Source organism: Pinus tabuliformis, chromosome 1_1 (assembly GCF_031772625.1).
Source record: "Pinus tabuliformis cultivar Carrire ecotype Pingquan chromosome 1_1, CPIR1, whole genome shotgun sequence".
NCBI lineage: Eukaryota > Viridiplantae > Streptophyta > Pinopsida > Pinales > Pinaceae > Pinus > Pinus tabuliformis.
Window position 1 is genome coordinate 70,790,182 of NC_142297.1, and position 27,838 is coordinate 70,818,019.

At 37.8% G+C, this 27,838-nt stretch overlaps 1 protein-coding gene and 1 long non-coding RNA gene across 3 annotated transcripts; both read left to right on the top strand.

Moving 5' to 3' along the window:
* Positions 1-941: 941 nt before the first annotated feature.
* On the top strand, positions 942-3,354 carry LOC149211627 (uncharacterized). Of its 2 annotated transcripts, none has more exons than XR_016250174.1 (4): positions 942-1,066; positions 1,881-2,093; positions 2,212-2,277; positions 2,970-3,354. It is a non-coding gene; the product is annotated as an uncharacterized LOC149211627 (long non-coding RNA). The 2 variants fall into 2 exon arrangements; XR_016250175.1 differs by having other exon boundaries at positions 1,881-2,089.
* A 3,604-nt stretch (positions 3,355-6,958) lies between these two features.
* Positions 6,959-20,974, top strand: LOC149211628 (uncharacterized). The gene is made up of 6 exons (XM_089388443.1): positions 6,959-8,190; positions 8,318-10,760; positions 10,849-10,978; positions 11,067-11,085; positions 20,379-20,445; positions 20,570-20,974. The coding sequence occupies exons 1-6, from the start codon at positions 6,959-6,961 to the stop codon at positions 20,972-20,974; spliced, it is 4,296 nt and encodes a 1,431-aa protein (XP_089244569.1).
* Positions 20,975-27,838: the final 6,864 nt, after the last annotated feature.

Genomic DNA, 27,838 nt, shown 5'->3' on the forward strand with positions numbered 1-27,838 from the left:
TCAATGTAAAAAGATTGAAGTACTCCCTTCACAAGTGGCACATCAGAGGTCCCTTGAACAGTTACGTTTGATTTGTACAAATTTGAAAGAATTGCCCAGTGCAATTGGAGAGCTCAGCTGTATGGAAGTTCTGCAATTAGGAGGATGGCTTTTGCTGGACGTGCTGCCGTCTTCACTATATCACTTGAAGAACTTGAAGGAATTGTTTATATATGGCAGCAAAAAATTGAAATGTTTGCCGCCTTTGCTAGGCGACTTGAGTAACTTGAATAAATTAAAAATAGTATGCTGCGATGACTTGAACGCGTTGCCGACTTCTATTGGACGGTTGACTCAGTTGACTGAGTTGTCGGTACACAGATGTCCGTTGATACGCGAACTGCCGTTGAAGGAGGAGATCGTCAGAGGAAAAAGGGGAACTTTGAATGATTCTCAGATACTTCCGCGGCTCCAAAAGTTAGAAGTTTCAGAGACAGGGATATCAGAGGTATCATTTGCTGAAAGGGTTTGCTGCAACCTCCGACATCTTTCAATAGAGAGCTGCAATAATCTGGTGAAGGTTGGAAAATTGCCAAATACACTCATACATCTATCATTTAGTGGGTGTCATAATTTGAGCAGAATAGATCAAATTCATGGTCCTGCAAAACTTCAATACCTGAACATTAGCCAGTGCATAGAATTGGAGGAGTTGCCCAGTATTGAAACATTGATATCTCTTAGGTCGTTGGATGCAACTGGATGTGTGAAGTTGAAAAGCATACGGGGATTGGGGCAGCTGAAAGAGCTTGAACAACTAGACATTGAAGGATGTTCCGACTTAGAAGAGTTGGAAGGCATTGAAAGGTGTTCCAACTTAGAAGAGGTGGAAGGCACCCAATATTGTGCGTCGCTTGAGATTGATGCTAGAGGATGCCCCAAACTGCAGTTGGATGCAAACTTCAGTTGGATGCGGGAGTAGAGGAGCAACTGCGCGAACGTTGGTGGCGGTATTTGAGTGACACGGTTAATTAATTAATTAACCGAGGGGCTCGGTCCTTGCACAACATTTTCATGGGTGTTGGAGGTACTATTATGTGTTTTTTATTTTTATTGAGTTGTATCAATGTATTTTTATTGAGGTGTATCAATGTATTGATAATTAGTATTTTAATAGCCGTAAGTAATTACTTTTTTCATTGTTTTATTTAACTAATAAATTTAATTAAATATTTAAAAAAAAAAATTATATGTGAAGTTGAAGAACCTAAGGGGATTGGGGCAGCGGGAAAAGCTTGAAGAACTATACATTAAAGGGTGTTCCGACTTAGAGAAGGTGGAAGGCATCCAACATTGTAACGTCGTTGTTTAAGATTGGTGCTGGAGAATGTCCCAAACTTTAGTTGGATGCGGGAGTAGAGGAGCAACTGTGCCAACGTTGTTGTACAGATCATTTTATAAATAGTAAGTTGTTATTTGAGTGGCACGGTTAATTAATTAATTAACCGAGGGGCTCGCTCCTTCCTCAACATTTTCATGGGTGTTTAAGTTACTATTATGTGTTTTTTATTTTTATTTGAGTTGTATCAATGTATTGATAATTAGTGTTTTAAGAGCGGTGAGTAATTACTTTTTTATTTAACTAATAAATTTAATTAAATATTTTATCAAAAGGAATAATCATATTTAAATAAACATTTTGAAAAATTAAAATTATATTAATTAGTTCCCTCTGAAAAAAACACTTTGCTCCGGCCTATTGTGCACCATTACATGATATGTTAAACGATTGAACCGTTCGATTATGCTGAGCAACTCCCTAACCGCCTTACTAGCACAAATTTGATCAGTTTGCCTTACTAGCACAAATTTGATCAGTTTTGGCTTCGCTTCTGGTTTAGGCTTCGGGTCATCAATTGAAGGCTGGGAAACACTATGAGCTCTCTATCACAGTACTTGGACCGCAATTCTTTTGATTTGCTGAAATCCAAATTGCAGTCAATAGCAAAAACTCTCAGTGAAAGACGCCGGGCAGTTTTGAAGTAGTGAAAGACGCCATGCAATTTTAATGGAGATAAAATGACCAACAGCAACGCAGGCAATTCTGATGGCAGGTTTTATATTTTGGAGAATTCCTTTCTTAAGAAAATGGCAGTGAGATAAAATGTTTGTTACAACAATGCAGAGCAATTTAGGCGAAAAACTAATATTTTACTTTAACTGTTATTTCAGAGAAACAAAATGCGGACCTTTCGCTTTAACCTTCTTCAATCAATATCTTCGTTCAGGGCATTGATGGTAATTTTTCTTTATTTTATTTCCTAATTTTTTCTTTTTTTTTTTAAGTCTTTTCTTGCTTCAAGGTTTGCTTTCAAAAAATTAATATGTAAATGCTTATTCCAACATGCAAAACAACCAAACAAAAGGCCGATCTTTCACTTTAAGCAGCGAAGTGCATTTCAGGCATTTCAACCAAACAAAAGGCTGATATTTCACTTTAACCGTCTCGAATCAGTATGTTTGTACCTGGCGTTGGTGGTAGTTAACTTCTTCTCAAAACGTCGTTTCTTGCTTCAAGCATTGCTTTGATAAAATTAATACAAAAATTTTAATGCTTTGTATTTTCAGAAATTAATACATGTACTGTTGGTGTACTCCCAGTTGGATGAACAGTCTGATAAATTTTCCTTATATGTTTTATGAATATAATGCTAAATGAATGATCTGCTATTTTTATTTTATTTTATTCAGGATTTCCATGTGTGGTGAATGATTATTTTCCTTAATAGGTTTTATAAACTAAATAAATACAGTCATGTGGTGAATGATTATTTTCCTTAATAGGTTTTATAAACTAAATAAATACAGTCATATGAACTCATGAACTCATGTCAGATCACAGAAGATATTTTCTCACGAAAAACCAAACTTATGCATGGAATTAGAATGAAGTCATTCCTTTATTTATCTCCGTTGTTTTTATGCCACAGGTGACAAAGCGAGGAGTCAAGGTTACTTTCTGTACTGGTCAGACTTGTGATTGCAGGTCCAACTGATCCTCACCAATTCAGACCTGTGATTAATTTCGGAATGTATAGCAATAGATTACCAATCAGTGAATGCTTCGTCATATAAGTTGTGGAATTAGGAAAACTCTCTTTAATGATGTATCACAAGTACTGTTTCGTTCTGTTGCTTGCCCTATGGTTCTCAAGGCCGAAACAGGTTCTGGCGTAAAGCCACTACATATATGCAAAGCCACTAAGAGATTGGTATGGATAGGCTTTTTAATTCTCGGTTTTTGTTATATTAGACATGCCTACAACGTTTAAATGCGAAATATAAATCTCTTCTTTGAATGAGGGTTTTTTTTAATAGTTTTGGAAAAATGCAGTAAACCAAATATAAATCTCCTCTTTGAATGAGGGTTTTTTTTAATATTTGTGGAAAAATGTAGAGTTGATTTAGAGATTGGAATGGATGGATTTGATTTTTTAATTCTTGGAAATATAAACCTCCTTATAGAATGAGGGTTTTTTTTTAATATTTTTGGAAATATGCACAGTCAATTAAGAGAATGGAATGGATGGATGGAATGGATGGATTTCACATACAAAGCGACTAAGAGATTGGAATGGATGGATTTTTTAATTCTTGGTTTTGGTTATATTGGACATGCTTAAAATATAAACCTTTTCATAGAATGAGGGGTTTTTTAATATTTTTGGAAACACGCAGAGTGATTAAGAGATTGGAATGGATGGATTTTTTAATTCTTGGTTTTGGTTATATTGGACATGCCTAAAATATAAACCTTTTCATAGAATGAGGGTTTTTTTAAATATTTTTGGAAACACGCAGAGTGATTAAGAGATTGGAATGGATGGATTTGAATTTTTTAATTCTCAGTTTTTGTTATATTGGGCATGCCTACAATGTTTAAATGGGAAATATAAACCTCCTCATAGAATGAAGGGTTTTTTTTTTTTTTGAATATTTATCCGTTTTTTTTTTTAATATTTACCCACACCCACATATGCAAAGCGACTAAGACATTGGAATGGATGGATTTGGATTTTTTAATTCTCGGTTTTTGTTATATTGGACATGTCTACAATGTTTATATGGGAAATATAAACCTCCTCATAGTATGAAGGGTGTTTTTTTTTTAATATTTTGGAAAATTAGAAAAAATGTTTGAGAGAAATTAAGAATTTAGAATTTTACCATATTTAACACTAAGATTAATGTGTAACAGTGATTTTGACCATACAATTTTAGTGTAGAAAGTTTCAAATGTTTTTTTTCAATTACATTGTGTTAGAAAGTTTTAAATGTTTTTTTTTTCAATTACATTTGTGTTTTAATGCAGGAGGGAAATTGGAATGGATGGAATTTTTAATTCTTGGTTTTGTTATATTGGACATGCCTACAACGTTTAAATCCGAAATATAAACCTCCTCATAGAATGAAGGGTTTTTTTGAATATTTTAAATGAGAAATATAAACCTCCTCATAGAAGGAAGGGTTTTTTTGAATATTTTTTAAAATCAGAAAAAATGTTTGAGGGAAATTAAGAATTAAGAATTTTACCATATTTAACACTAAGATTAATGTGTAACATGTTTGAGAGAAATTAAGAATTAAGAATTTTACCATATTTAACACTATGATTAATGTGCAATAGTTAATTTGACCATAGTTTTTTTTCAATTACATTTGTGTTAGAAAGTTTCAAATGTTTTTTTTTTCAATTACATTTGTGTTTTAATGCAGGAGGGAAATTGGAATGGATGGATTTTTTAATTCTCGGTTTTGTTATATTGGACATGCCTACAATGTTTAAATCGGAAATATAAACCTCCTCATAGAATGAAGGGTTTTTTTTGAATATTTCAAATGAGAAATATAAACCTCCTCATAGAAGGAAAGGTTTTTTTGAATATTTTTTAAAATCAGAAAAAATGTTTGAGGGAAATTAAGAATTAAGAATTTTACCATATTTAACACTAAGATTAATGTGTAACATGTTTGAGAGAAATTGAGGTGGTAGACGGACGAGCTCTGCTAGGGTTTCTGCGACTGTGTCGGCGGCCTCGGCCCTCTGGGCGATTGAACGGGCTCCCTCACCGTGTTCCACTTCACTCTGTTGCGCTGTGCCTTCGGCTGGGCGTCTATCTGAGCCGTGTTCTGGATCCAAGCTTGTTTTCTTGGATTTGAAGGGGCGCTGGGGTATGAGCTGAGATCCCTGGTTGCGCTCCTTTGTGGCAGTCATGGGTGATCCTGGGGGTGGGGAATCCTCTCCCACCCCTCCACTATCCTCTGAAGAAGCCTTCCGAAGATTATTAACGCAGAAAGGAAAGAAACGTCCTGCCCCAGATATCCCAAAATTCATTAAAAAACTCGAGGAAGTGCCTGAGATAGCCCTGCAAGAAGATCAGCTGATCAAAATTGCTCTTGCCCTTGCTGATAGAGGATTGGTCGGGCAATTCATGGGGCGTTGGCCCTCTACAAAAACCACGGACGATTGGATTCAACGCAACTGGAGGCCCCAGCTGAAGAACAGTGTGATCTGTTATCCGGTAGGGAGAGGTTTCTTCATTTTCGAGTTCACCACCAAAGAAGACCGGGATCTGGTTTTCAGGAATGGACCGTATTTCATGGGAAATTAGGGTCTGTACCTCAATAAATGGACCCCGGACTTCGATCCCTCAGTAGATGTTCCGAAGGAAGTTCCAGTCTGGGTTAGGTTCCCCAACCTTCCGATCCACTGCTGGAGCTATCAGTCATTGCAAAAGATTGGGAACGGTCTGGGCAGATTCATTGACAAAGCAGACAATAAAGGCCAATACACTTGCGCAAGAATCTGCGTGGAAGTTGACTTAGAGGCTGGTCTTCCCGAAGCGATTAAAATCACAGTGGGAGAATGGCATCACTATCAAAAGCTGGACTACGAACAACTACCGTTCAAATGCAGAACATGTCATGAACACGGACACTTCCAACGGAATTGCCCCAAATCCCAAGCCGGGACTAAGGAAGACGAGGAAGGATGGAAAGAAATCAAAAGAGGCAAGGCTATCCCAAGACCAACAGAGAAGAAAAATTCTGGTTCAGGGGAGAAGCCGCAGTCCAATCTGAAGAACAATGAAGATCCAAAAGTTGGAACCTCCTCCGGAGGGAACGCAGAAACCATCGAGACTCAAGAAGCACCTGAAAACTCAATGAAGGAAGCAAAAGAAACGGGTACTGAAATACTCACCCCCCCAGCCTCAGGAGGCATTGAAGGAAATAAAGATAATGAAGAACACATAAGCTTGGCCTCCGAATCGGATGAAGACTCAGAAGGAAGAACCGATGAGTCAGACAGCTCTCAAGTCACTCCTATCAAGTTAGCCAGGGGTCGAAAATCCAAGAAGAAACTAAGAGAGGAGAAAACCTATAGGGATGTTCTCCAAGGATCCCAAAAAACTCTCAAGGGAATGATGAATACAAGGTCTGGGCGCAAGCAGGGCTCGGCTCCAAAAGGAGCCACATTCCCCCAAGCCAATAAATAATGAAGTACGTCTCCTGGAATTGCAGAGGACTAGGCAGCAAGCTAAAAGAAGATGCCCTCAAAGATATAGTCAGAATGTACTCGCCTGAAATCCTTCTAATCCAGGAGACAAAGTTGGAGGAAAATCTCCTCCTTAATGCTAGCAAATCCTTCTGGCGAAAAGGTATTGGATGTGCTATCAGTGCAAGAGGCGCCTCCGGTGGAATCGCTACCTTCTGGGACAGCACTATCTATGACCTGATTCAAAAAGATAACTCCTCCCACTGAATATTCACGAAGCTCCTCCATAAAGACTCCGGCCATCAAGTAAGTTTGTTTAACATTTATGCTCCTGTTCTTCCTTCTGAGAAAAAATCCTGCTGGGACTCAATTTCGTCCTATCTCTCGCTGAACAACCCTGAAAACATTATTATAGCTGGTGACATGAATGTTACTCTTGCTGCAAATGAGAAAAGGGGAGGATCCCCGGTCAGGGACCCAACAAGAGAATGGGTTGAAGATCTCATATTGGGATGGGAACTAGAGGATATCAAGCCCTCATCTGGGAAGTTCACATGGTCCAACAAAAGGGTGGGACCAAATCATATCGCAGCTCGGTTAGACCGATTTCTGGTTCAATCCTCTTTCCTGACTTGTGGTCTCATGGCTTCGTCCAAAATTCTGCCAAACAGCACCTCAGATCACAAACCCATTCTTCTTGAGCTTTCCACGGAGGAAAATCTTGGGCCCATTCCCTTCAGGTTCAGCTCATTATGGCTTCAGCATGAGGGGTTCCAAGAGATGGTTTCAGAAGCCTGGAACAGACCGGTTCAAGGTTCCCCCTTCTATGTGTGGGAAGAAAAGCTGAGGGGGCTCAAAAGAAGACTCAAGGAGTGGGCAAAAACGCTGAAATCTCCCTCCTCCATCAGAAAGACGGCCCTGGACAATCTTGCTACCCATCAAATGTCTTTGGAAAATACTGTAGTCACCCAAGACCTTCTTCAAAGAGAAATTGACCTGCAAAAAGAATTTCACAAAGCAAGCAGGGAAGAAGAAGAACTCTGGAGGCAGAAATCCAGAGCTCTCTGGTTACAAGCTGGGGACAAAAATACCAGCTTCTTTCACAAGCAAGCTGAAGCCCGCAAGCAATTCAAATCCGTTAAAGAAATTCACCACCAAAATGTAGTGGTTAAAGACTTCGAAGAAATAAAGCGGGCAGCTCACATTCATTTCAAATATCTTTACTCAGCCCCGGATGAACCACCATTGGATCCTCAGGTCTATCCGATGAATTTGATCCCTCATTGTGTCCAAGATCCTACCAACGCTATGCTGATGGCTCCGATCAGCATGAATGAGCTCAGAAATGCCTTGGACAGTATGGAACCGGACAAAGCTCCGGGTCCGGATGGGTTCCCTGTTAGATTCTATCTTTCCTGTTGGGACATAATCAAAGCTGACCTTCTGAGAATGGTTAAGAAATCCCAATCTTGTGCAAAGATCGGAGGCGGCATCAATTCAGCGTTTCTGGCCTTGATTCCAAAAGAGAAAGGAGCAGCTAATTTCAGCAGATTCAGGCCAATCTCGTTGTGTAACTCCAGTTACAAGCTTATAACCAAAATTATAGCCAACCGCCTCAAAAAAATCTTACCTGCCATTATTCCTGAAAAATCAAGGTGGTTTCATCAAAGGGAGAAAAATTCTTGACAATATAGTGCTGGTGCAAGAAGTGGTTCATTCAAGCTACCATCGTAAGGAGAAAGGTATGGTGATTAAGCTAGACTTGGCAAATGCGTTTGACAGGGTAAAGCATGAATTCCTGTTTATGGTTATGAAGAAAATGGGATTTTCTCCAGCTATCATTAACTGGATAAAAGCCTGCATTGCCTCTCCTTGGATTGCGCCTTTAGTAAATGGGCGACCTTCAGACTTCTTCCAAGCCTCTAGGGGCCTCAGACAAGGTTGCCCTTTGTCCCCGCTTCTTTACGTGATTCAAGCCTCAGTTCTTAGCTTTCAACTGGACCATAACCTCCAGACTCAAATCCTTCCTGGACTCCACATGGTTCACCAGGTCAAAGACATAAATCATGCCCAATTTGCTGATGATACGCTATTATTGGGTGGGGCAAGCATAAACTCTGCAAAATCCTTTAAGAAGGAGCTGGACAACTACAGAGAAGTCTCGGGCAGCAAGATCAACTTTACAAAAAGCATAGTCTATAGCTGGAATTGCTCGGTCAAGGAATTATCTGATATTGCTAGGATTCTCCATATGGAAGGGTCCTGGGCCTGGGACTCCTTCAAATACCTGGGGATCCCTATCTTCAGTACCATTCCCAAAGTTGCCCATTGGACGCCCTTGCTGGACAAGATCAAAAACAGAATTCATGCCTGGGGAGCTTCATGGCTAAATAATGCGGGGAAGATCATTTTGATGAAAGCGGTCCTCTCAAGTCTACCGTTATATCAGCACTCTATCCTCCTGGCCCCTAAAACCTTCATCAACAAAATGGAAGTTCTTCTCAGGCGCTTCCTGTGGGAAGGGGGAAAAAACAACGAAAGAAGGTTGCACCTTGTTAAATGGGATACTATTAAAAAGCCATTTATGGAAGGAGGATTACAAATCCGCGGTCTGGCTGCTCAAAATCTGGCCTTGGGAACCAAGCTGCTCTGGGACATTGTCTCTGGAAAAATTAGTTGGAGCAAGAAGGTCCTGTGGAGAAAATATTTCCATGGGAAGCGCCTCAGATGCCTGGATCATCCTCCTCATTCCCCCAAAGGTTCTCTTGTTCTTAATCTCTGCATCAAAGCTTTGGAACATTTTAGTCATAAACTGTATTGGATTCCAGGTAATGGGCGAAAAATAAGAATATGGGATGATCCTATACTAGGTGACCAACCGTTGAAACAGGTGGAAGAAATCTCCAATATCAGAGCCTGGCTTCAAGATCGCAATCTGAACACTCTCTGGGATATCTCCTCTTGGTCGGAGGATGGTCTCTGGGAAAGCTGGCAATTGGGGGAGGTCCCTCAGTGGCTGGAGGGTGAAGCCTCTGTTCTTTTGGATAAGCTTCAAGGGAAAGCTCCAGTAAAAGCCTCAACAAAAGACAAACGAGGGTGGGGTTCTGTCTCTGGTTCGTATTCTGCTGCTGAAGGATACAAAAGTATTATGGCCATCCCGAATGTTCCCCCAAATCCGGCTCAATGGCATTTTATTTGGGATTCCCCCTCTCTTCCCAAAATTGATTTCTTCTGCTGGACATTAGCCCACAATAGTATTCTCACTCGAGATAATCTCCGTAAAGGCGGAATGGAAGGACCATCTTGGTGTATTCTTTGCAAGTCAGAGGAAGAAACAACTGATCACCTGTTCTTAACCTGCCCTTTTGCATCAAAAGTCTGGAAGGGGGTTCTCATGCTAAATTCTGATAATTTCGAGCTCCCCAGGAACATCCAACACCTTTTCCAGTCTTGGAGCAAATTATCTCCGTATGGTCTTTCCAAAAATATCCTCCTCAAAAATTGTTGGCTTTGGATCCCCAAGTTCGTTTGTTGGAAGCTGTGGCTGGAAAGGAATAACAGACTTTTCAGAAACGAAAGCTGCAACCCGATCAAAGTCATCACCAAAGTTAAAGCTCTTTTAGGAGAAACTCTGGATGCCAGCTCTGCCAAAAAATCTGGGAAAGCCCTTAACAGAGAAGAGGAACTCTGGCTGAATGGTTTGGTCCCAAACCATAAAGATTGTGCTACCATCGCCACCAACGTTCCCTCCAATTGGGAAATCAGGCTGGAGGAGCAAGAGTTCATTAAATGGAGGTCGACTCTGAATGAGCATTGCCTGTTCTTTGATGGGGCCTCCAAAGGCAACCCCGGTTTCGCAGGAGGCGGCGGAGTTCTTTTGTGTCTGGATGGCTCTGAGGTGTTAAGGTTTGCTTGGGGTTTAGGCAAGGAATCCAACAACAGAGCGGAGGCTCTGGCTTTGTGGCAGGGGTTCTCACAAGCAATCAAAGGCAACATCCGTTCCATTTCAGTCTTCGGGGACTCCAGGATTATTATCCAGGCTCTGCAATCCAAAAAGAATCCTTCTCAGCTCCACTTATCAACCATCCTCCGGAGAATCAAACTTTTATTGCCAAAATTCCACAAGATCTCCTTCTATCACATCCTCAGGAATTTAAACTCCCAAGCAGATATGGAAGCCAACCAAGGCGTTCTGCGAAGCAAAAGTTCGCTGTCAGTTAACCAGGTCGATTGCTTCTACAATATCCCCTAAGAAGTGCTCCCTGGATCCTTTGCTGCTGACTTATCACCCTGAGTTTTTTCTCTGTTGTAAGTGCAACCAAAAGATTAATAAGAAGAGCGCATATCGTGGTGTTCTGGGACTAATGAATCCGTCTGCTGCTCTGGAGAGATCCTTTGCCTCTGGGCCCATTCAGCATCCAGCGAACTGCTACAGATCTGAAGGTAAAGCGCTGATGTTTCCGTTGATTTCTTCCGATAGTCTCCAGCAGTGGGATGTTTTCTATCTTTGATTAGCAATGTTTTGTAATAGCTGGAAAAACAGGCCCTCGGTTAGTTTCCAGAAAAGCGTTGTATTCACTCTTTGCCTTAACGCTGGCGCCTTTTAATAAAATTAACCGTTTTTGTCTAAAAAAAAAAACATGTTTGAGAGAAATTAAGAATTAAGAATTTTACCATATTTAACACTATGATTAATGTGCAACAGTTATTTTGACCATAAAATTTTAGAGTAGAAAGTTTTAAATGGTTTTTTTTCAATTACATTTGTGCTTTAATGCAGGAGGGAAATTGGAATGGATTGATTTTTTAATTCTCGATTTTTGTTATATTGGACATACCTACAACGTTTACATGAGAAATATAAATCTCCTTATAGAATGAAGGATTTTTTTTGAATATTTTTGGAAAATCAGTAAAAAAAAATGTTTGAGAGAAATTAAGAATTAATAATTTTACCATATTTAATACTAGGATTAATGTGACAATGATTTTGACCATAAAATTTTAGAGCAGAAAGTTTTAAATGCTTTTTTTTCAATTACATTTGTGTTTTAATGCAAGAGGGAAAAACTCTATTTGTTGATGTGGAGATGTTATTCCCGTCATGACTCTTACTCTCAACTCCTTTTTCTTCGAATTTAAACCAATAATCTAATAAGAACTAAACCCTACACAACCAACTTATAAGACTATACATACTGCTAATAAACCATCAAAAAACTCTTACCCAAAACTCTTACTCTCAACTCCTTTTTCTTCGAATTTAAACCAATAATCTAATAAGAACTAAGCCCTACACAACCAACTTATAAGAAATGCTTGGACTTAGTTGCAAATAAACCAAACCACCTTACTTACTCCATATTAAGAAGGCATACTTGCTTTGCGGGAACAAACGTTGATTTTCTATTTTCTATTAGTATAAGTTAAAATTAGGTCTACTAAGCTCTAGTGAAATCCAAAACATTGTAGGTACGTGTAGTTCACATAAAATTGAGCTGTTTGGGCTAAATCTTACTCCAAGACATTGAATTTCTTGCAAAAATCAGGACATGAAGGAGTTAACTATTGGTGAAATATTGACAGAAATGGCATTACCGAGCACAAAAAGTCAAAATGGTGGCAACCCTAAATTTCTTGCAAAAATCAAGACACATGGCAAAAATCAAGACACATGGCAGTTTCTTGTACATGCAAGTTACCTAAGCAATAATATTAAAAAAATGGCATTGTTAAGTACAAAAAGTTAAAATGGTGGTAGATTGAAAGACAGAAAGAAAATTAAATTATCTTAACTTTCACTAGGCTAAAAATAGTTTATGGCTTCACATTCTAGATGTATTTATCACATGGGCATTCATATTTAGTTTTTTTTTATTAGATGTATTTATCACTTGGGCATTCATATATAGGTTTTTTTTTTTTTTTTTTTTGAATATACCGAGCCATATTCTAGATGTATTTATCACCTGGGCATTCATATGTAGTTTTTTTCATATGTAGTTTTACACTGATATACCAAGCCCACCCATTTTTAATATTCTAGATGTATTTATCACTTGGGCATTCATATGTAGTGTTTTTATACGAATATATCCAATCATAACTCTTGTTACTATTTTACAATGATATACCAAGCCCACCCATTTTTAAATTACTTCATTTTATAAATATTCATTTTAATATTTTATAAATATTTCTAGGTTAGAAGTTTATTCATGTAGGGTAATTAAACCCCATTATGCGTAAAATGTTTTGCACACGTTTCTTCATATCTTTCAGTGTTTTTTCCCATCCCAAAGACTGCCTACCTGAATAAATATAGATAGTGATAATAATATATATTTTCTTATAACCATTTGAAATTAACTATAGCTTGTTGTTAAGTATCATCCACAATTTATAAATTATTCTGATGACTATTTCAAAATATAGTAAATCCCGATGCAATTTGCAAGATATATTATATAACGCGAATTCGTTGCGCAAGGAATAACACGGGCAAAACAAACTCCTTTCCTTTGTGCAACCTGTATTATATAATGCGAGTTTGGTTAGACATCGAATATTGTTTTTACCATTTTATTAAATATTTTAAAACACGATGACACCATATCGGTGAGGACACTTATTCTTATTTTATTAAAACGTAAGGTTCCTTATATATACGCAAATATTTTATTTGCGTTGATCCCTCTTGATTAGGTTCTCCTCGGATTGCAACATTAATCAATATTCTTCACAAAGAAAGGAAGAAAATAAAATATTAGTGTAGACTTACATTATTTATATTTTTTTTTTGTCTTCTCGTTATCATTGAGGATAATGACGAAGTATATTTTGTCATTCTAAATAATAAATTAGAGTAAACATTATTGATAATAGTTGAAAAAGAAAAAACGAGAATATTATTAAAATTATTATATTTAAATATTTATTATATATTAAACGAATAAGAATTATTGTTATTATTATTAGTATCGTATGTTTTATTAGGTAAGCATTATTGACAATATTTGATAGAGAGGAAATAAATGGTTATAATATTTGGTTGATTTATTTATTTATTATTATTATTTTTTTGATAATGATGGTGGTGATATATTTATATTAGTAATTTTTTTTCTAAATAAATAATATTAATAATTAATCATTGTTGACTGAGAAAGGGGAATTAAATATTATTGTAGTATTCAAGTGAGTTAAATCACATAGTATTTATATTTGATGATGATGATAATAAAAAAGAAAATACTATTGTAGTGTTTAAGTTAGTTAAGCATATTATTAATAATTAATTATTGTTGACTAAGAGAGAGGAAATAAAATATTATTATGGCATTTTAAGTGAGTTAAATCACATAGTATTTATATTTGATGATGATGATAATACGAAGGCAAATACTATTGTAGTGTTTAAGTTAGTTAAGCTACTTATTATTTAAATCATGATGTGTTCATTTGATTTTGAGCAAAATTGTAAGAAACCAATTGATTTTTTTAAGAATTTTATTTTTATCTTTAAAAAGATTGGAAATAAGTGTTTTTTTTTTTTTTTTTTTTTGTGGTTATATGGTTTTTTGAATTGAGAGGTTAGGAAGATTAGTATTGTTATAAATATTTTGAAAATAAGGTCTAATATGGATATATGTAAGCCACTTTAAGACATAATTATTTTTATCTTCCATCTTCTTAATACCATAAGATGACAAATTCTCTCATCTTGGGCCATTTTAGGATATTCTCAATCTCTCTTTTTACCATGTGGCTCATGGGAGTTGTTTCTTATTATAACATTGTTGTTTTTCTTCTTTAATGTGGCTATAACACAAAGATAAATTTGATCTTCTAGTTTGGCTTTATGACCTCTTTGTAGTACTTTAATTTTCTCTTATCATCTCTTTCTTTATCACCTTTCCATTTATCCTTAAACTTAAACACGATAATAATATTAATGACATTAATATTCTGCAAAATGACCTTCTCCTCTATTATCCATTGATTTAACCAAGACAACACATCATTATGCCAACCCTCCTTAAGCTATAGTTGACTTTGACTAGATTTTGAAGTAATCTTGTGAAGCATCTTGCCTTTCCTTGTAGTCTTATACTAGTATATTAAATACTTAGTCATAACTAAATTCTCAATGAGAGAAATACTAGCTTCTATGAGGAGAATATTATAGGTGTATTTCTTTTAATTTTAAGATTATCAATTATGAAATGGTTTTGTATTTGCTCAATCTTATTCCTCAATTCTCTAAAAATGTTTCAAACCCTAATTTCACAATCATATAAGGTAATCTTAAAAAGAAATTTCTATTTTTACCATAACTAGAATTTTGTTAATAATTTTTTTTCAAACTAACATAGACTTTTCACCCTTCAATAATATTTGTCTCAATACTATAAAACTATATAAGCAATGCAACTCTGAGTTTGTATGAAGTCAATTCCCTTAAGTTGCTATATTCATATACAAAATCAATGTAGGTGACCTTTCTGGATTTGATTCTCATGATTTTTCTTTGGTTAGTATTTATTAAAAAAAAAGCTTTGAGAATTACTCATTTCTTGTTAAAATCTATGGGACACATAGCCATAAAAATAATATTATTAGCATAAATAATGACGATGATTATTATTGAAGTAGTGTCATCGCAACTTTCTTCTCCAAAATAGGCCTCTGATGTAAATTCAAAATAAATAATGCTTCTAAGTTTCTTAACAAAGGATAAAATACCACTTTTATGCATGCATACTTAGTGTTTATCTCTTTTATTCAGTTATACATTTAATCCAATTTTATTAACAAATAATAAAATATCACTCTTATGCATTAAAAATTTAGTGTTTGTCTTTTTTATTCAATTATCTAATTATCATTTAAAACAAAAGTATTATATGCAATTTATAATATTTAATAAATAATGTGAGTTCTCTAATATTATAATGTGATTCTCGTATGAGGAAACCAAACATATTCTCTCTTAAGGTAGATGAAGGTGTTGACTCTAAGTACAATTACAATTTCGTTGTATAGGTAAAAATAAGGTGCACAATGTAGAAGTAGACATGTAAGATTAATGTGAGTCATCTTTATATCAGTTATTAATTTTGGAAATACTATGGAATTGGACAAAAATGAAACAGGTCAATTTTTTAATCTCTCTTATGTGTATAATTTTGAAATATTCCTGGAATCAATAATCAAGTTAAGTTCAATGATAAAGACTACATACAAGGTCTTAAAATTATGAAATAAGGCATCAACAATCTTATAACACTATGATTGTATTATCCTTGAGACAATATCGCCTATTCCTACAAAATAAAATACACAAAGGTAAGATTTAGATTTAGATAACATGTAAACTTAGTTAAATTAGTTCAACTTGTCATGGGTTGTCAAGGTTGTTTCCATCTCCTACTAAAACTCAAAAATAAACTAGAGAGTTGCTTTTCCTTTCTCGAGTTTTTTCTAGTGATAGAGTCAGATGGCTTCAACAATCTTTACCCACATATCTTCTAATATTGAATATTTGTTCTTGGAATGCTCTTGGAGTTGCACCAATTACTAGTATGTTGCAACATTTTAGATTGCATTGTGTTAATATACATGCTTAGGATATACACCTTAGTCATAATCACTTTATATGTAGTTACTAGTATTTCCTAAATGGATTGTTGTTTCTTAGGAATTTATACTTCATAGTCTCTAAAATCATCATATTTTGCATGCATCTTAAGAAAATCACGCAATTGTGTTTAAAACTAAAAGTTAGATTTAAAAAGACCCAAAATTCTATCTTCCCTAGCCCTCATCTTTGAAATAAAATATTTACAACTATGACCTGCATATCTAATTCTACTTCCTTTGGATTGGTGACTACTATAATATTTTCTTATAATTCTAAGTTATGATCTTAGAGTGCTTGGAAGAAACTATATACTGAGCAATTTTTTCTTATGTAACATTAGGTGGAACAACCTTTGTTGATGTAGTGGGAATCACTAAGTACATTTCATCAACCATAATACCAAGTGATTCATGCTTAATTATCATTTTAGCATGCCTTTCCCTGAGCTCTTGCTAAGAAGTTTCAAGCACTTAAAGTTGATCATCTAGTTCATTCAATATTTTAGATACATCATTAAACAAATATTTATAAGGGACAATAGAGAGGTCAAGTTATATGACTTACATATATTAAGAGATTTCATGATCTAGGTGGATATTGGTGGCCAACTGCCTATTCCACCTAGACCTCCATTTAGTTTCATCTGTTTCCTTATTTATTGCAGCATTTACTATTTTTAGCAATGTTTTGGCTCATGAACTTCTGAAGCAGGTTTGACCCCCTAAATGGAATTTCTTTTTTACGTTTGCATTAGGCCCATATGGCACGACCCTCCCTCAAATCTTGTATTACTCGGGGATATCTTTCCAACAAGGTATCATACATGCCACGCAAAGCTAATATGACCAAGTTACGACCCTAGGAAGTTGGCTGCCCAACTAACCCCAGCGGGTTCCATCTCCCGGGGTTAGGGTTTTGGTTGTTTAGGGTTTTCTCATGTTTTTCAATAATAAATAGGCTCTTGAGCCTCATTGTAACACAGTTCAGAGGCATGTAGCCACCACATTCCTTCTCAGATAAGCTACCATCGCTCGAGCTAGTCTTATTTCCATTCTGTTTGTAATCATGTTTCAATATTTGATATTAATGAAATGAAGTGTTATTTTTGTTGCAACTTTGTATTTACAGTTATATCTATAATTTTTTTCATTCCTATTTAAATTCAGATCACTTGGCCACATGGGGCGATTCGCCCGAGGGCTGCGGCTAACCGCTTGCCCCCATTGGCATAGCCCCCCAGTCCGTCTGCATAGAATTTTGTGACGTCATATAACCTAAGGATGGTCTCCAATCTTTGCACATGTCTACCTAACATTGCCTTGCCTTCGCCTCCAATTACAAGGATTATGTTGTTTTCCACGCCATTTTTTTACTCCTGTTACAAATTCTAAAAGCTATTCTAAAAACTATCTTCGTAACACCCTTGTTCTCTTATCCTAAAATTACAAATTATAAATGTTACCGATAACGGATAAGTATTTTAATTACTATCATCATTTATCAACTATATATAGTAATAATATATCTTTCATATAATTTGCCATTTTAAATTAACTCTAGCTGGTTGTTAAGTATCATCCACATTTTATAAATTATTCTGATGACTATTTCAAAATATAGTAAATCTCGATGCAATTTGCGAGATATATTATATTAACCCGAGTTCGCTGCAACCTTTATTATATAATGCGCGTTTGGTTAGACAGCAAATATTGTTTTTACCATTTTATTAAATATTTTAAAACACGATGACACCATATCAATGGGGGACACATATTCTTATTTTATTAAAAGGTAACGTTCCTTATATATACGGTAATATTTTATTTGGGTTCAATATTCTTCAGAAAGAAAGGAAAAGGAAGAAAATATTATTGCAGAGTTATATCATTTATTATTTATATATATCATTTATTATTTATATATTTGTTATATATATATTTATTGGAGAAGAATTATTATAATTGTTATTATTGTTAGTATTATATGTTTTATTGAATTAAGTATTCTGTATTATTGATAAGTACATGTTTTATTGGGTTAAGTATCATTGACAATGTTTAATAAAGAGGGGAAAGAGGAGATTATTATTATTATTTATGATGGTGATAATATATTATATATTAGTTTTTTTTTAGATAAACAATATTAATAATTAATCATTGTTGATCAAGAGAAGGGAAATAAAATATTATTGTGGTGTTTAAGTGAGTTAAATTACATAGTATTTATATTTGATGATGATGATAATAAGAAGGAAAATACTATTGTAATGATTAAGTTAGTTAAGAATATTATTAATAATTTATTTTTGTTTACTGAAAGGGAAAATAAAATATTATTGTGGTGTTCTAAGTGACTTAAACCACATAATATTTATATTTGATGATGATGATAATAGGAAGAAAAATAATATTGTAGTGTTTAAGTTAGTTAAGTTACTTATTATTTAAATCATGATGTGTTCATCTGATTTTAAGGAAACTGGTAAGAAATCAACTCGTTGTTTAAAGAATTTTATTTTATCTTTAAAAAGATTGGAAAGAAACGTTTCTATTTTTTTATGGTTTTTTTGAATTGAGAGTTTAGAAAGATTAATATTGTTATAAATAGTTTGAATATGGGATTTAATTTGGATATATGTAAGCCACTTTAAGACAAAATTATTTTTATCTTCCATTTTCTTAATACCATAAAGATGACAAATTCTTTCATCTTGGGGCATTTTAGGCTATTCCCAATCTCTTTTTACCATGTGCCTCATGGGAGTTGTTTCTTATTATAACATTGTTGCTTTTCTTCTTTAATGTAGCTATAACACAAAGATAATTTTGATCTTCTAGTTTGGGTTTAATAACCTTTTTGTGGTACTTTAATTTTTTCTTATCATTTCTTTCTTTATCACCTGGTCATTTATCCTTAAACTTAAACATGATAATAATATTAATGGCATCAATGTTTTGCAAAATGACCTCCTCCTCTATTATCGATTGATTTAACCAAGAAATGGCATCATTACACCAACCCTCCTTAAGCTATAGTTAACTTTGACTAGATTTTGAAGTAATCTCGAGAAGCATCTTGTCTTTCATTGTGGTCTTATACTAGTATATTAAATACTTAGTCATAACTAAGTTCTCAATGAGGGAAAGGCTAGCTTGTACGAGCAGAATAATATAGGTATATTTCTTTTAATTTTAAGATTATCAATTATGAAATGGTTTTGTATTTGTTCAATCTTCTTCCATAATTCTCTAAAGAATTTTTAAGCCCTAATTTCACAATCACATAAGATAATCTTAAAGAGAAATTTTTATTTTTCCCATAACTAGAATTTTGTTGATAGTCTTTGATTGTGGTCTTATACTAGTATATTAAATACTTAGTCATAACTAAATTCTCAATGAGGGAAAGACTAGCTTCTATGAGGAGAATAGTATAGGTGTATTTCTTTTAATTTTAAGATTATCAATTATGAAATGGTTTTTTATTTTCTCAATCTTCTTCCATAATTCTCTAAAGATGTTTCAAGCCCTAATGTCACAATCACATAAGATAATCTTAAAGGGAAATTTATATTTTTCCCATAGCTAAAATTTTGTTTATAGTTGGCTTTTTTTGTGTGTGTTCAAATTAGGATTCTTAAATGAAAATGATGGGTCCAGCCCACGTGGTCCCACGCTAGCTCAATCTACGTGGACTTACACTAATACTTTGGTTTGATTAAAAAGCGATTGTAAATGATTCTGGTGGTTGATTGGCATTCAATTCACGGTACCTTACTTGGTCTCTCCTTATGACACCTGCCCTCCTTGGAGTTGACAAACCCTAATCCCCTTAATTCGCTTTTCCTCCGCCATTTCGCGCCTGTTCGGTCATTTTCACTTTGTGACTTGCTCTGTGGTCTCGTTCTGGTCTCGGCTCCGCCTCTGGTTTCTCTGCCTGTGGGGAGAACCCTGTTGAGCTCCTGCTGGTTTTACGATGAAACAATGCTATTCAACTCTGTTTATCCGTTGCTGTGGGAGTCGATGTATTCACTTTAAGTTTTATTGGTAAGTTCTGGTTCCTCCACTGCACAATCAACTTGTTTTTACGACTGTGTGAGCATTCCTGGGTTTGTTCTGGTGAATATTGTTCGTTATGGTCCTTTTGGTAATTTCGTGGTGAATGCTGGTGATGAATGGTTGCTGGTCTGCTCAGCTATCAAATGCACAGTTCGATGGCTGTCCAACTTGGCTTTCCTCCGGCGCTCGGCTTTATAGAACAGGTATGGTTTCGTTCCGTGTTATATTTCTTTATCCACCGTTTGTACCGGAACTAACGTTCTGCAACCCCTTCGTGTTCAGGGTTAATACGTCGATTCTGCTGGCCTGGGTCTCGGCTCACTGCAGGTATGGCCTCTCCATCTCTACCATACACGGGTTTTCTTTGGTTTATTCACAGCTTCGTGTCATAGCTTTCTTGTACGGGGTTATTATTTGGTTTCAAACCCTAACCCTTCACCTTATTTTGTGTTGGCAGGTGTGGCCGGTTCCCGTGGATTCGCAAGGGTTACAGTCACTCCTTTCCGGGTAGCTCTGTCCTTGTTTCACTTTCTCACAGTGGTTCTTGGTCTTGGTTGCATTTGCTTGCGCATGTTGTCTATATACTATATGTCTGTCGAACCTGAGTGTGTTGGGTTAACTCCAACCCGTAGCCGCAACTTGGAGGGTTTCTGTGAGCCCTTGATAGCTCGGTTCAATGAACCCTCGTTGCACAGTTTTATGGAAGTTGAATTATATAGGCGTACAATGTAATATTCAGTGGCTTATAAACTTAATTGTAATTGGTTTTGTTGCTTACTCGGTCTTGACCGTGGTCTGGTACGCTCTGTTGTGTTGGTTTGCGCCTTCCCGCCTTGTGCTCACTCTCGGCCTTGGCTGGTCGATAGACTCTTTGGAATTGTAAAAACTCTGTTATTTTATTTACCTGAAATGAATTGAAAACACAGTAGTATACATGTACATTCTGTTACAGAGACAAAAATCTTGGAACTGTGTGTTTAATTGTGCACTGTATTTGATGAAGGAAGAAAATGTATGTATTTCTATTATTCTCCTTTACATGTTCTGCTGCTGAACCCCTCTGGGTTATTTCGTTTGTCTTTTTGTACAATAGTTTGGGCAGTTAGTTAACTGCTTGGTAGTTATGCTATTACAGTTTGTGCAGTTGCTACAGGCATACGTTTCCTTTACTATTTGTTTGTTCACTTGTCCCCTTTATACCATAAGGGTTTGCTGTTTACATACTTATTAACACTAATCTATCTTTAACACTTCTAACTAAAACCTGTTACAATAATTAAAATAAAACAAACATAAATTAAGACAACAGAGTTTAATGTTGTAGTTGACCCTGAAAGAAATTAAACAAAAAAACATAATAACTCTGACAGGCTTGCTGTCCAGTTTAATGAACCGTTCATCTTCCCCAATCTTCTTCCGAAACTGTGTTCACCCCCTCTCGGTCTTCACCCTGTCGACCAGATGCTCCTGCATCAGGCTGCCGGGGTAAAAGAGAGATCTCATGGCTCTGTTCCATGAGTTCCTCCACCGAGTAGCCAGCTTTCTGAATCTGTGTCTCGTCGAGCCAAGAGCTGTCCTCCATTGGACGGTCCTTCCACTTGACGAGATAACGCAGATACTCCTTCCTGCGCGTCTTCTTGGCTACCTGTGTGCTGAGGATTCCTTCGATTTCATGGGTCCGGACTGAAGGCAACTGTTTCTTCCAAAGACTGCTCTCGAACTGGGTGTCCCGTTGTGGCTGTACCATTCTACCATCTTCCACCTGGGCATGATATGGGAACAGGTCTGCCACGTTGAATATGGGTGATATACCTATATCAGGTGGCAGCTGAATTTCATATGCGTTCGCTGAAAATTTGCGCAGAATTTTGCATGGGCCGATTTTCTTGAATTTCAGTTTGTTATACGTACCCTTAGGAAACCGTTCCCGGCGTAAATGTGCAAGGACTTCGTCTCCAACTTCAAAATTCACCTCACGCCGCTTTGTGTCTGCATGCTGCTTATACTTCTGCGTGCTGTCCTGTAGTCTTAATTTAACTTTTTCATGCAGTTCGCTCATTGCTTCGGCAAAATCTTCTCCGTCTGCACTTCTCCTTTCCAGCTGTCCCAAATTTCGCAATTCATGTACTCCTCGCGGATGCATACCATACAAGATTTGAAATGGGCTAAGACCGGTGCTCCGATTGGGCGAATCGTTATAAGCGAATTCTGCCTGGGCGAGAGCTCGATCCCATAATCGCGAGTTTTCTCCTGTTAAGCTGCGTAACAAATTGCCCAAACTCCTGTTCACCACCTCTATCTGTCTGTCAGTCTGCGGGTGATACGCAGAACTGAAATTTAACTGTGTGCCCAGCTTTTTCCACAGGGTGCGCCAAAAATGCCCTGTAAATTTCACATCCCTATCTGAAACTATGGTTTTAGGTAAGCCATGTAATCGAACCACTTCTGTAAAGAAGAGGTGTGCCACGTTTGTGGCGTCGCTAGTCTTCCGGCAAGGAATAAAATGAGCCATCTTTGAGAACCTATCCACCACCACCATCACTGAATCATATCCCCGCTGCGTTCTAGGCAATCCTAGGACAAAGTCAATGCTGACCGAATCCCACGGTCTGCTTGGGACAGGTAAGGGTGTGTACAGTCCGGTGTTCTGGCTGTGCCCTTTCGCCAGTTGGCAGATTTTACATCTGGTTACATACCTCTGCACGTCCCGGCTCATCTTTGGCCAATAATAGAAATGCCCAAGCTGCTCCAACGTTTTATCGATGCCAAAATGTCCCGCCAATCCACCACTATGCTTCTCTCTTACTAAATTTTCCCTCATTGAACAGTCTGGAACACATAGCTGTCCTCCTCGAAACAATAATCCTTCCTGTAAATTGAAATCTAGCCATGGGCTTGTATTCCTCAATACGGGATTCTGGCATGCTTCAAAAGCTTCTTTGAAATCCGCGTCCATCTGGTACAAATCCTTCAAATACTCAAATCCCATCACCTGTATGCCACTTTCTTGTAAGAGCAGGGCTCTTCTGCTTAAAGCGTCCGCCACTTTGTTGGCTTGCCCACTTATGTGCTTCAACACAAAAGTGAAACTTTGCAGGTACTCCACCCACTTGGCATGTTTATGGTTCAGTTTGTGCTGCTGTGTTATATACTGTAACGCAGAATTATCAGAGAACAAGACGAACTCATTGCCTAGTAAGTAGTGCCTCCAATGCTTCAAGGCTTGAACCACTGCATAGAATTCTTTGTCATATGATGAATATTTCTGCCGACTTTCATTTAGTTTCTCACTAAAGAACGCCACTGGTCTGTCCTCTTGACTGAGTACAGTGCCAATAGCTGTCCCGCTTGCGTCACACCGAACCTGAAAAGGTTTGCTGAAATCGGGCAGTCTCAAGATTGGCCTCTCCGTTATTTTCCGCTTCAGATGTTGGAAACTGTCTTCTGCCGCTTTAGTCCAACAAAAAGGTTGGCTGGCCTTTTTGATGGTCTCTAGCATTGGTGCGCAGATTTCACTAAAATTCTTAATGAACTTTCGATAAAAACTAGCTAAACCGTGAAAGCTACGTACCTCGAATAAATTCTTAGGTGACGGCCAACTTATGATCGCTTCAATCTTCTCTGGGTCCATCTTTAACTCATTCTCTGCCACTACAAATCCCAGATAAATTAACTCCTTCTGCAAGAAAGTGAATTTCTTCAAATTTATCAGCAGTTTGTTCTGCTGCAGCTTCTCGAATACCCTTCGAATATGCTGGAGGTGCTCTTTTTTCGTCCTGCTGAAAATTAAAATATCGTCCAGATAGACTATCACGAATTTTCCAATAAATTCCTTTAACATTTCATTCATCAGTCTCATAAAAGTACTCGGAGCGTTACTCAACCCAAATGGCATGACCAGCCATTCGTACAGTCCTTCGTTGGTCTTGAAGGCTGTCTTCCATTCGTCTCCCTCTCTAATTCTGATCTGATGGTACCCACTTTTCAGATCTATTTTCGTAAAATATGCTGCCCCACTAAGACAGTCCATCATATCATCCATTCTAGGCAAGGGAAAACTATACCGAATCGTAATTTTGTTTATAGCTCGCGAATCTGTGCACATTCGCCATTCTCCACCTTTCTTGGGTGCAAGGACTGTAGGTACCGCACAGGGGCTTAAACTCTCTCTGATCAGTCCCTTATCTAACAACTCCTGCACTTGTTTGCGTACTTCTTCATTGTCCTTTGGACTCATTCTGTACGCTGCCTTGTTTGGTAAGCTTGCTCCTGGTATGAAATCAATATAGTGGTTGATGCTCCTCTTGGGAGGCAACTTATCAGGTAGCTCATCAGCCGCAATATCTTGAAATTCTTCTAACAGCTCTTGTACTTCTTTGGGCAATTCTGATTTCTCTAAGTTCAGTAATACTTGCTTCATCCTCCTCACAACTGCAAAATTGATTTCATTTTCCTCAACCTGCTTTATGAACTGTTTTCCTCCCATTAATAGCGCCTTTGTTCCGCTTGATTCTGCTAAATCTTCCTCCTTGATGGGTACAAGTGTGTGTTTGACCCCATCCTTCGTAAACTTATAACAATTTGTTTTCCCATCGTGTGTCACCTTCCTGTCATATTGCCATGGTCTTCCGAGCAGTATGTGGCACACGTCCATTGGCATAATATCGCAGACCACTGTATCGTGGTACTTGCCAATGTGAAAATCTACTTCGCATTGTTCATCAACCAACAGCTGGTGGCCTTTCTGCAGCCACGACACCTTGTAGGGTGTGGGGTGCTTCCGTCGCTTCAACCCCAATTTTTCCACCATCTCAGTGGCAACCTTATCCGTACTCCCGCTGTCTATTATCACCTTGCAGCACTTTCCCTGCGATTTGCAGACTGTCCGGAACAGTGCTTTCCGCTGTGTTGGTTCAGACACTTCCTTGGTTGGTTTTAATAATACTTTGTTCAAAATTAAGGCTTCTCCTGTCTCCGCCATGTCTTCCACCTCCCGGGGTTGGGCTTCAGCTTCTTCCGGCTGCGCCATAAGTGTCCCTCTCTGTCCAGCCTGTTCAACTTCTGGACATTCAAAGGCTCTATGCCCCCATTTGTGGCACCTGTAGCACTAGACATTAGTCCCTCTTCCGCGGCCATTCCCTCGTCCTCTCTGGTATGACCGACCTCCTCTGGTGCTATCTCCTTTTTCTGTTGTCCCTGAAGTTTTTGAACTGCTGCCTTCTTCGCTGTTCGCAGCACTCTTTCCTCTACCGTAGGATTGTCCCCGTCCTCTGCTATTTCCTCTGCCTCTTCTGCTGTTCTGTTTTCTGTTAATCTTTTCCTCAGCCTTTACAGCGCTCTGAAAGGCTTCTTCAATATTCCGGGGAGAAAGAATACTGATTTCATCTAATATCTCCATCCTCAATCCATTTACGTACCTTGCTGTCTTTTCTGGGTTATCATCAGTATAACCAGCACGTAAATTTACTCGGTAAAATTCTTCCGTGTACTCCTTAACTGTCATTCCCCTCTGCTTTAAACTCTGCACTCGCCGATATAATTCCACCTGGTAGTCTTTTGGCAGAAATCTGCCTTTCAATTTCGCTATCATCCTGGACCATTGTCGTATCGGCGACTTGTTCATTCTTTTTCTGTCCGCTTGGACACTGTCCCACCACAGTAGCGCGTGTCCCTTTAGCTTAGTGGCAGCGAACTTAACCCTTTTATCCTCACTGACTTCTTCGTTTTCAAAATATTTGTCCAGTTCGCTTATCCAGTCCAATAAGACTTCCGCGGACAGACTGCCATCATAATTAGAGATTTCTGTTTTTGGTTTGCTGCTGGCCAATAAAACCTGTCGCAGCAGCTTCAATTCCGGAGCTTCCTCATCAGACCCGTCTGCAGCAGCCACCACTTCCTCCTCACTGGTATCTCCAAGTTCTGGGTCTCTTCGTCTACCCGCTTCCACTGCTTCCAAGCGAGCTGTAAGAACTCTAATTTGTTCCCTCAATCCTTCATCTGCTCCTCTACGTGCACCTCTTCCATGTCCTCGTCTTGGCGCTTCCATCCTCTTCTACTTCAACAAAAAAAAAAAAGGGCTCTGATACCAATTGATGGGTCCAGCCCACGTGGTCCCACGCTAGCTCAATCTACGTGGACTTACACTAATACTTTGGTTTGATTAAAAAGCGATTGTAAATGATTCTGGTGGTTGATTGACATTCAATTCACGGTACCTTACTTGGTCTCTCCTTATGACACCTGCCCTCCTTGGAGTTGACAAACCCTAATCCCCTTAATTCGCTTTTCCTCCGCCGTTTCGCGCCTGTTCGGTCATTTTCACTTTGTGACTTGCTCTGTGGTCTCGTTCTGGTCTCGGCTCCGCCTCTGGTTTCTCTGCCTGTGGGGAGAACCCTGTTGAGCTCCCGCTGGTTTTTATGATGAAACAATGCTATTCAACTCTGTCTATCCGTTGCTGTGGGAGTCGATGTATTCACTTCAGGTTTTATTGGTAAGTTCTGGTTCCTCCACTGCACAGTCAACTTGTTTTTACGACTGTGTGAGCATTCCTGGGTTTGTTCTGGTGAATACTGTTCGTTATGGTCCTTTTGGTAATTTCGTGGTGAATGCTGGTGATGAATGGTTGCTGGTCTGCTCAGCTATCAAATGCACAGTTCGATGGCTGTCCAACTTGGCTTTCCTCCGGCGCTCGGCTTTATAGAACAGGTATGGTTTCGTTCCGTGTTATATTTCTTTATCCACCGTTTGTACCGGAACTAACGTTCCGCAGCCCCTTCGTGTTCAGGGTTAATACTTCGATTCTGCTGGCCTGGGTCTCGGCTCACTGCAGGTATGGCCTCTCCGTCTCTACCATACACGGGTTTTCTTTGGTTTATTCACAGCTTCGTGTCATAGCTTTCTTGTACAGGGTTATTATCTGGTTTCAAACCCTAACCCTTCACCTTGTTTTGTGTTGGCAGGTGTGGCCGGTTCCCGTGGATTCGCAAGGGTTATAGTCACTCCTTTCCGGGTAGCTCTGTCCTTGTTTCACTTTCTCACAGTGGTTCTTGGTCTTGGTTGCATTTGCTTGCGCCTGTTGTCTGTATACTATATGTCCGTCGAACCTGAGTGTGTTGGGTTAACTCCAACCCGTAGCCGCAACTTGGAGGGTTTCTGTGAGCCCTTGATAGCTCGGTTCAATGAACCCTCGTTGCAGAGTTTTATGGAAGTTGAATTATATAGGCGTACAATGTAATATTCAGTGGCTTATAAACTTAATTGTAATTGGTTTTGTTGCTTACCCGGTCTCGACCGTGGTCTGGTACGCTCTGTTGTGTTGGTTTGCGCCTTCCCGCCTTGTGCTCACTCTCGGCCTTGGCTGGTCGATAGACTCTTTGGAATTGTAAAAACTCTGTTATTTTATTTACCTGAAATGAATTGAAAACACAGTAGTATACATGTACATTCTGTTACAGAGACAAAAATCTTGGAACTGTGTGTTTAATTGTGCATTGTATCTGATGAAGGAAGAAAATGTATGTATTTCTATTATTCTCCTTTACATGTTTTGCTGCTGAACCCCTCTGGGTTATTTCGTTTGTCTTTTTGTACAATAGT

Bases quoted from the DNA above. Each gene is read 5' to 3' on its own strand.
- LOC149211628 (XM_089388443.1), top strand. From the start codon at position 6,959: ATGAATGTTACTCTTGCTGCAAATGAGAAAAGGGGAGGATCCCCGGTC. The intron at 10,761-10,848 runs GTCGATTGCTTC...CTCTGTTGTAAG, and splicing joins GTTCGCTGTCAGTTAACCAG to TGCAACCAAAAGATTAATAA. The intron at 20,446-20,569 runs GTATGGTTTCGT...GGCTCACTGCAG, and splicing joins CGCTCGGCTTTATAGAACAG to GTATGGCCTCTCCATCTCTA.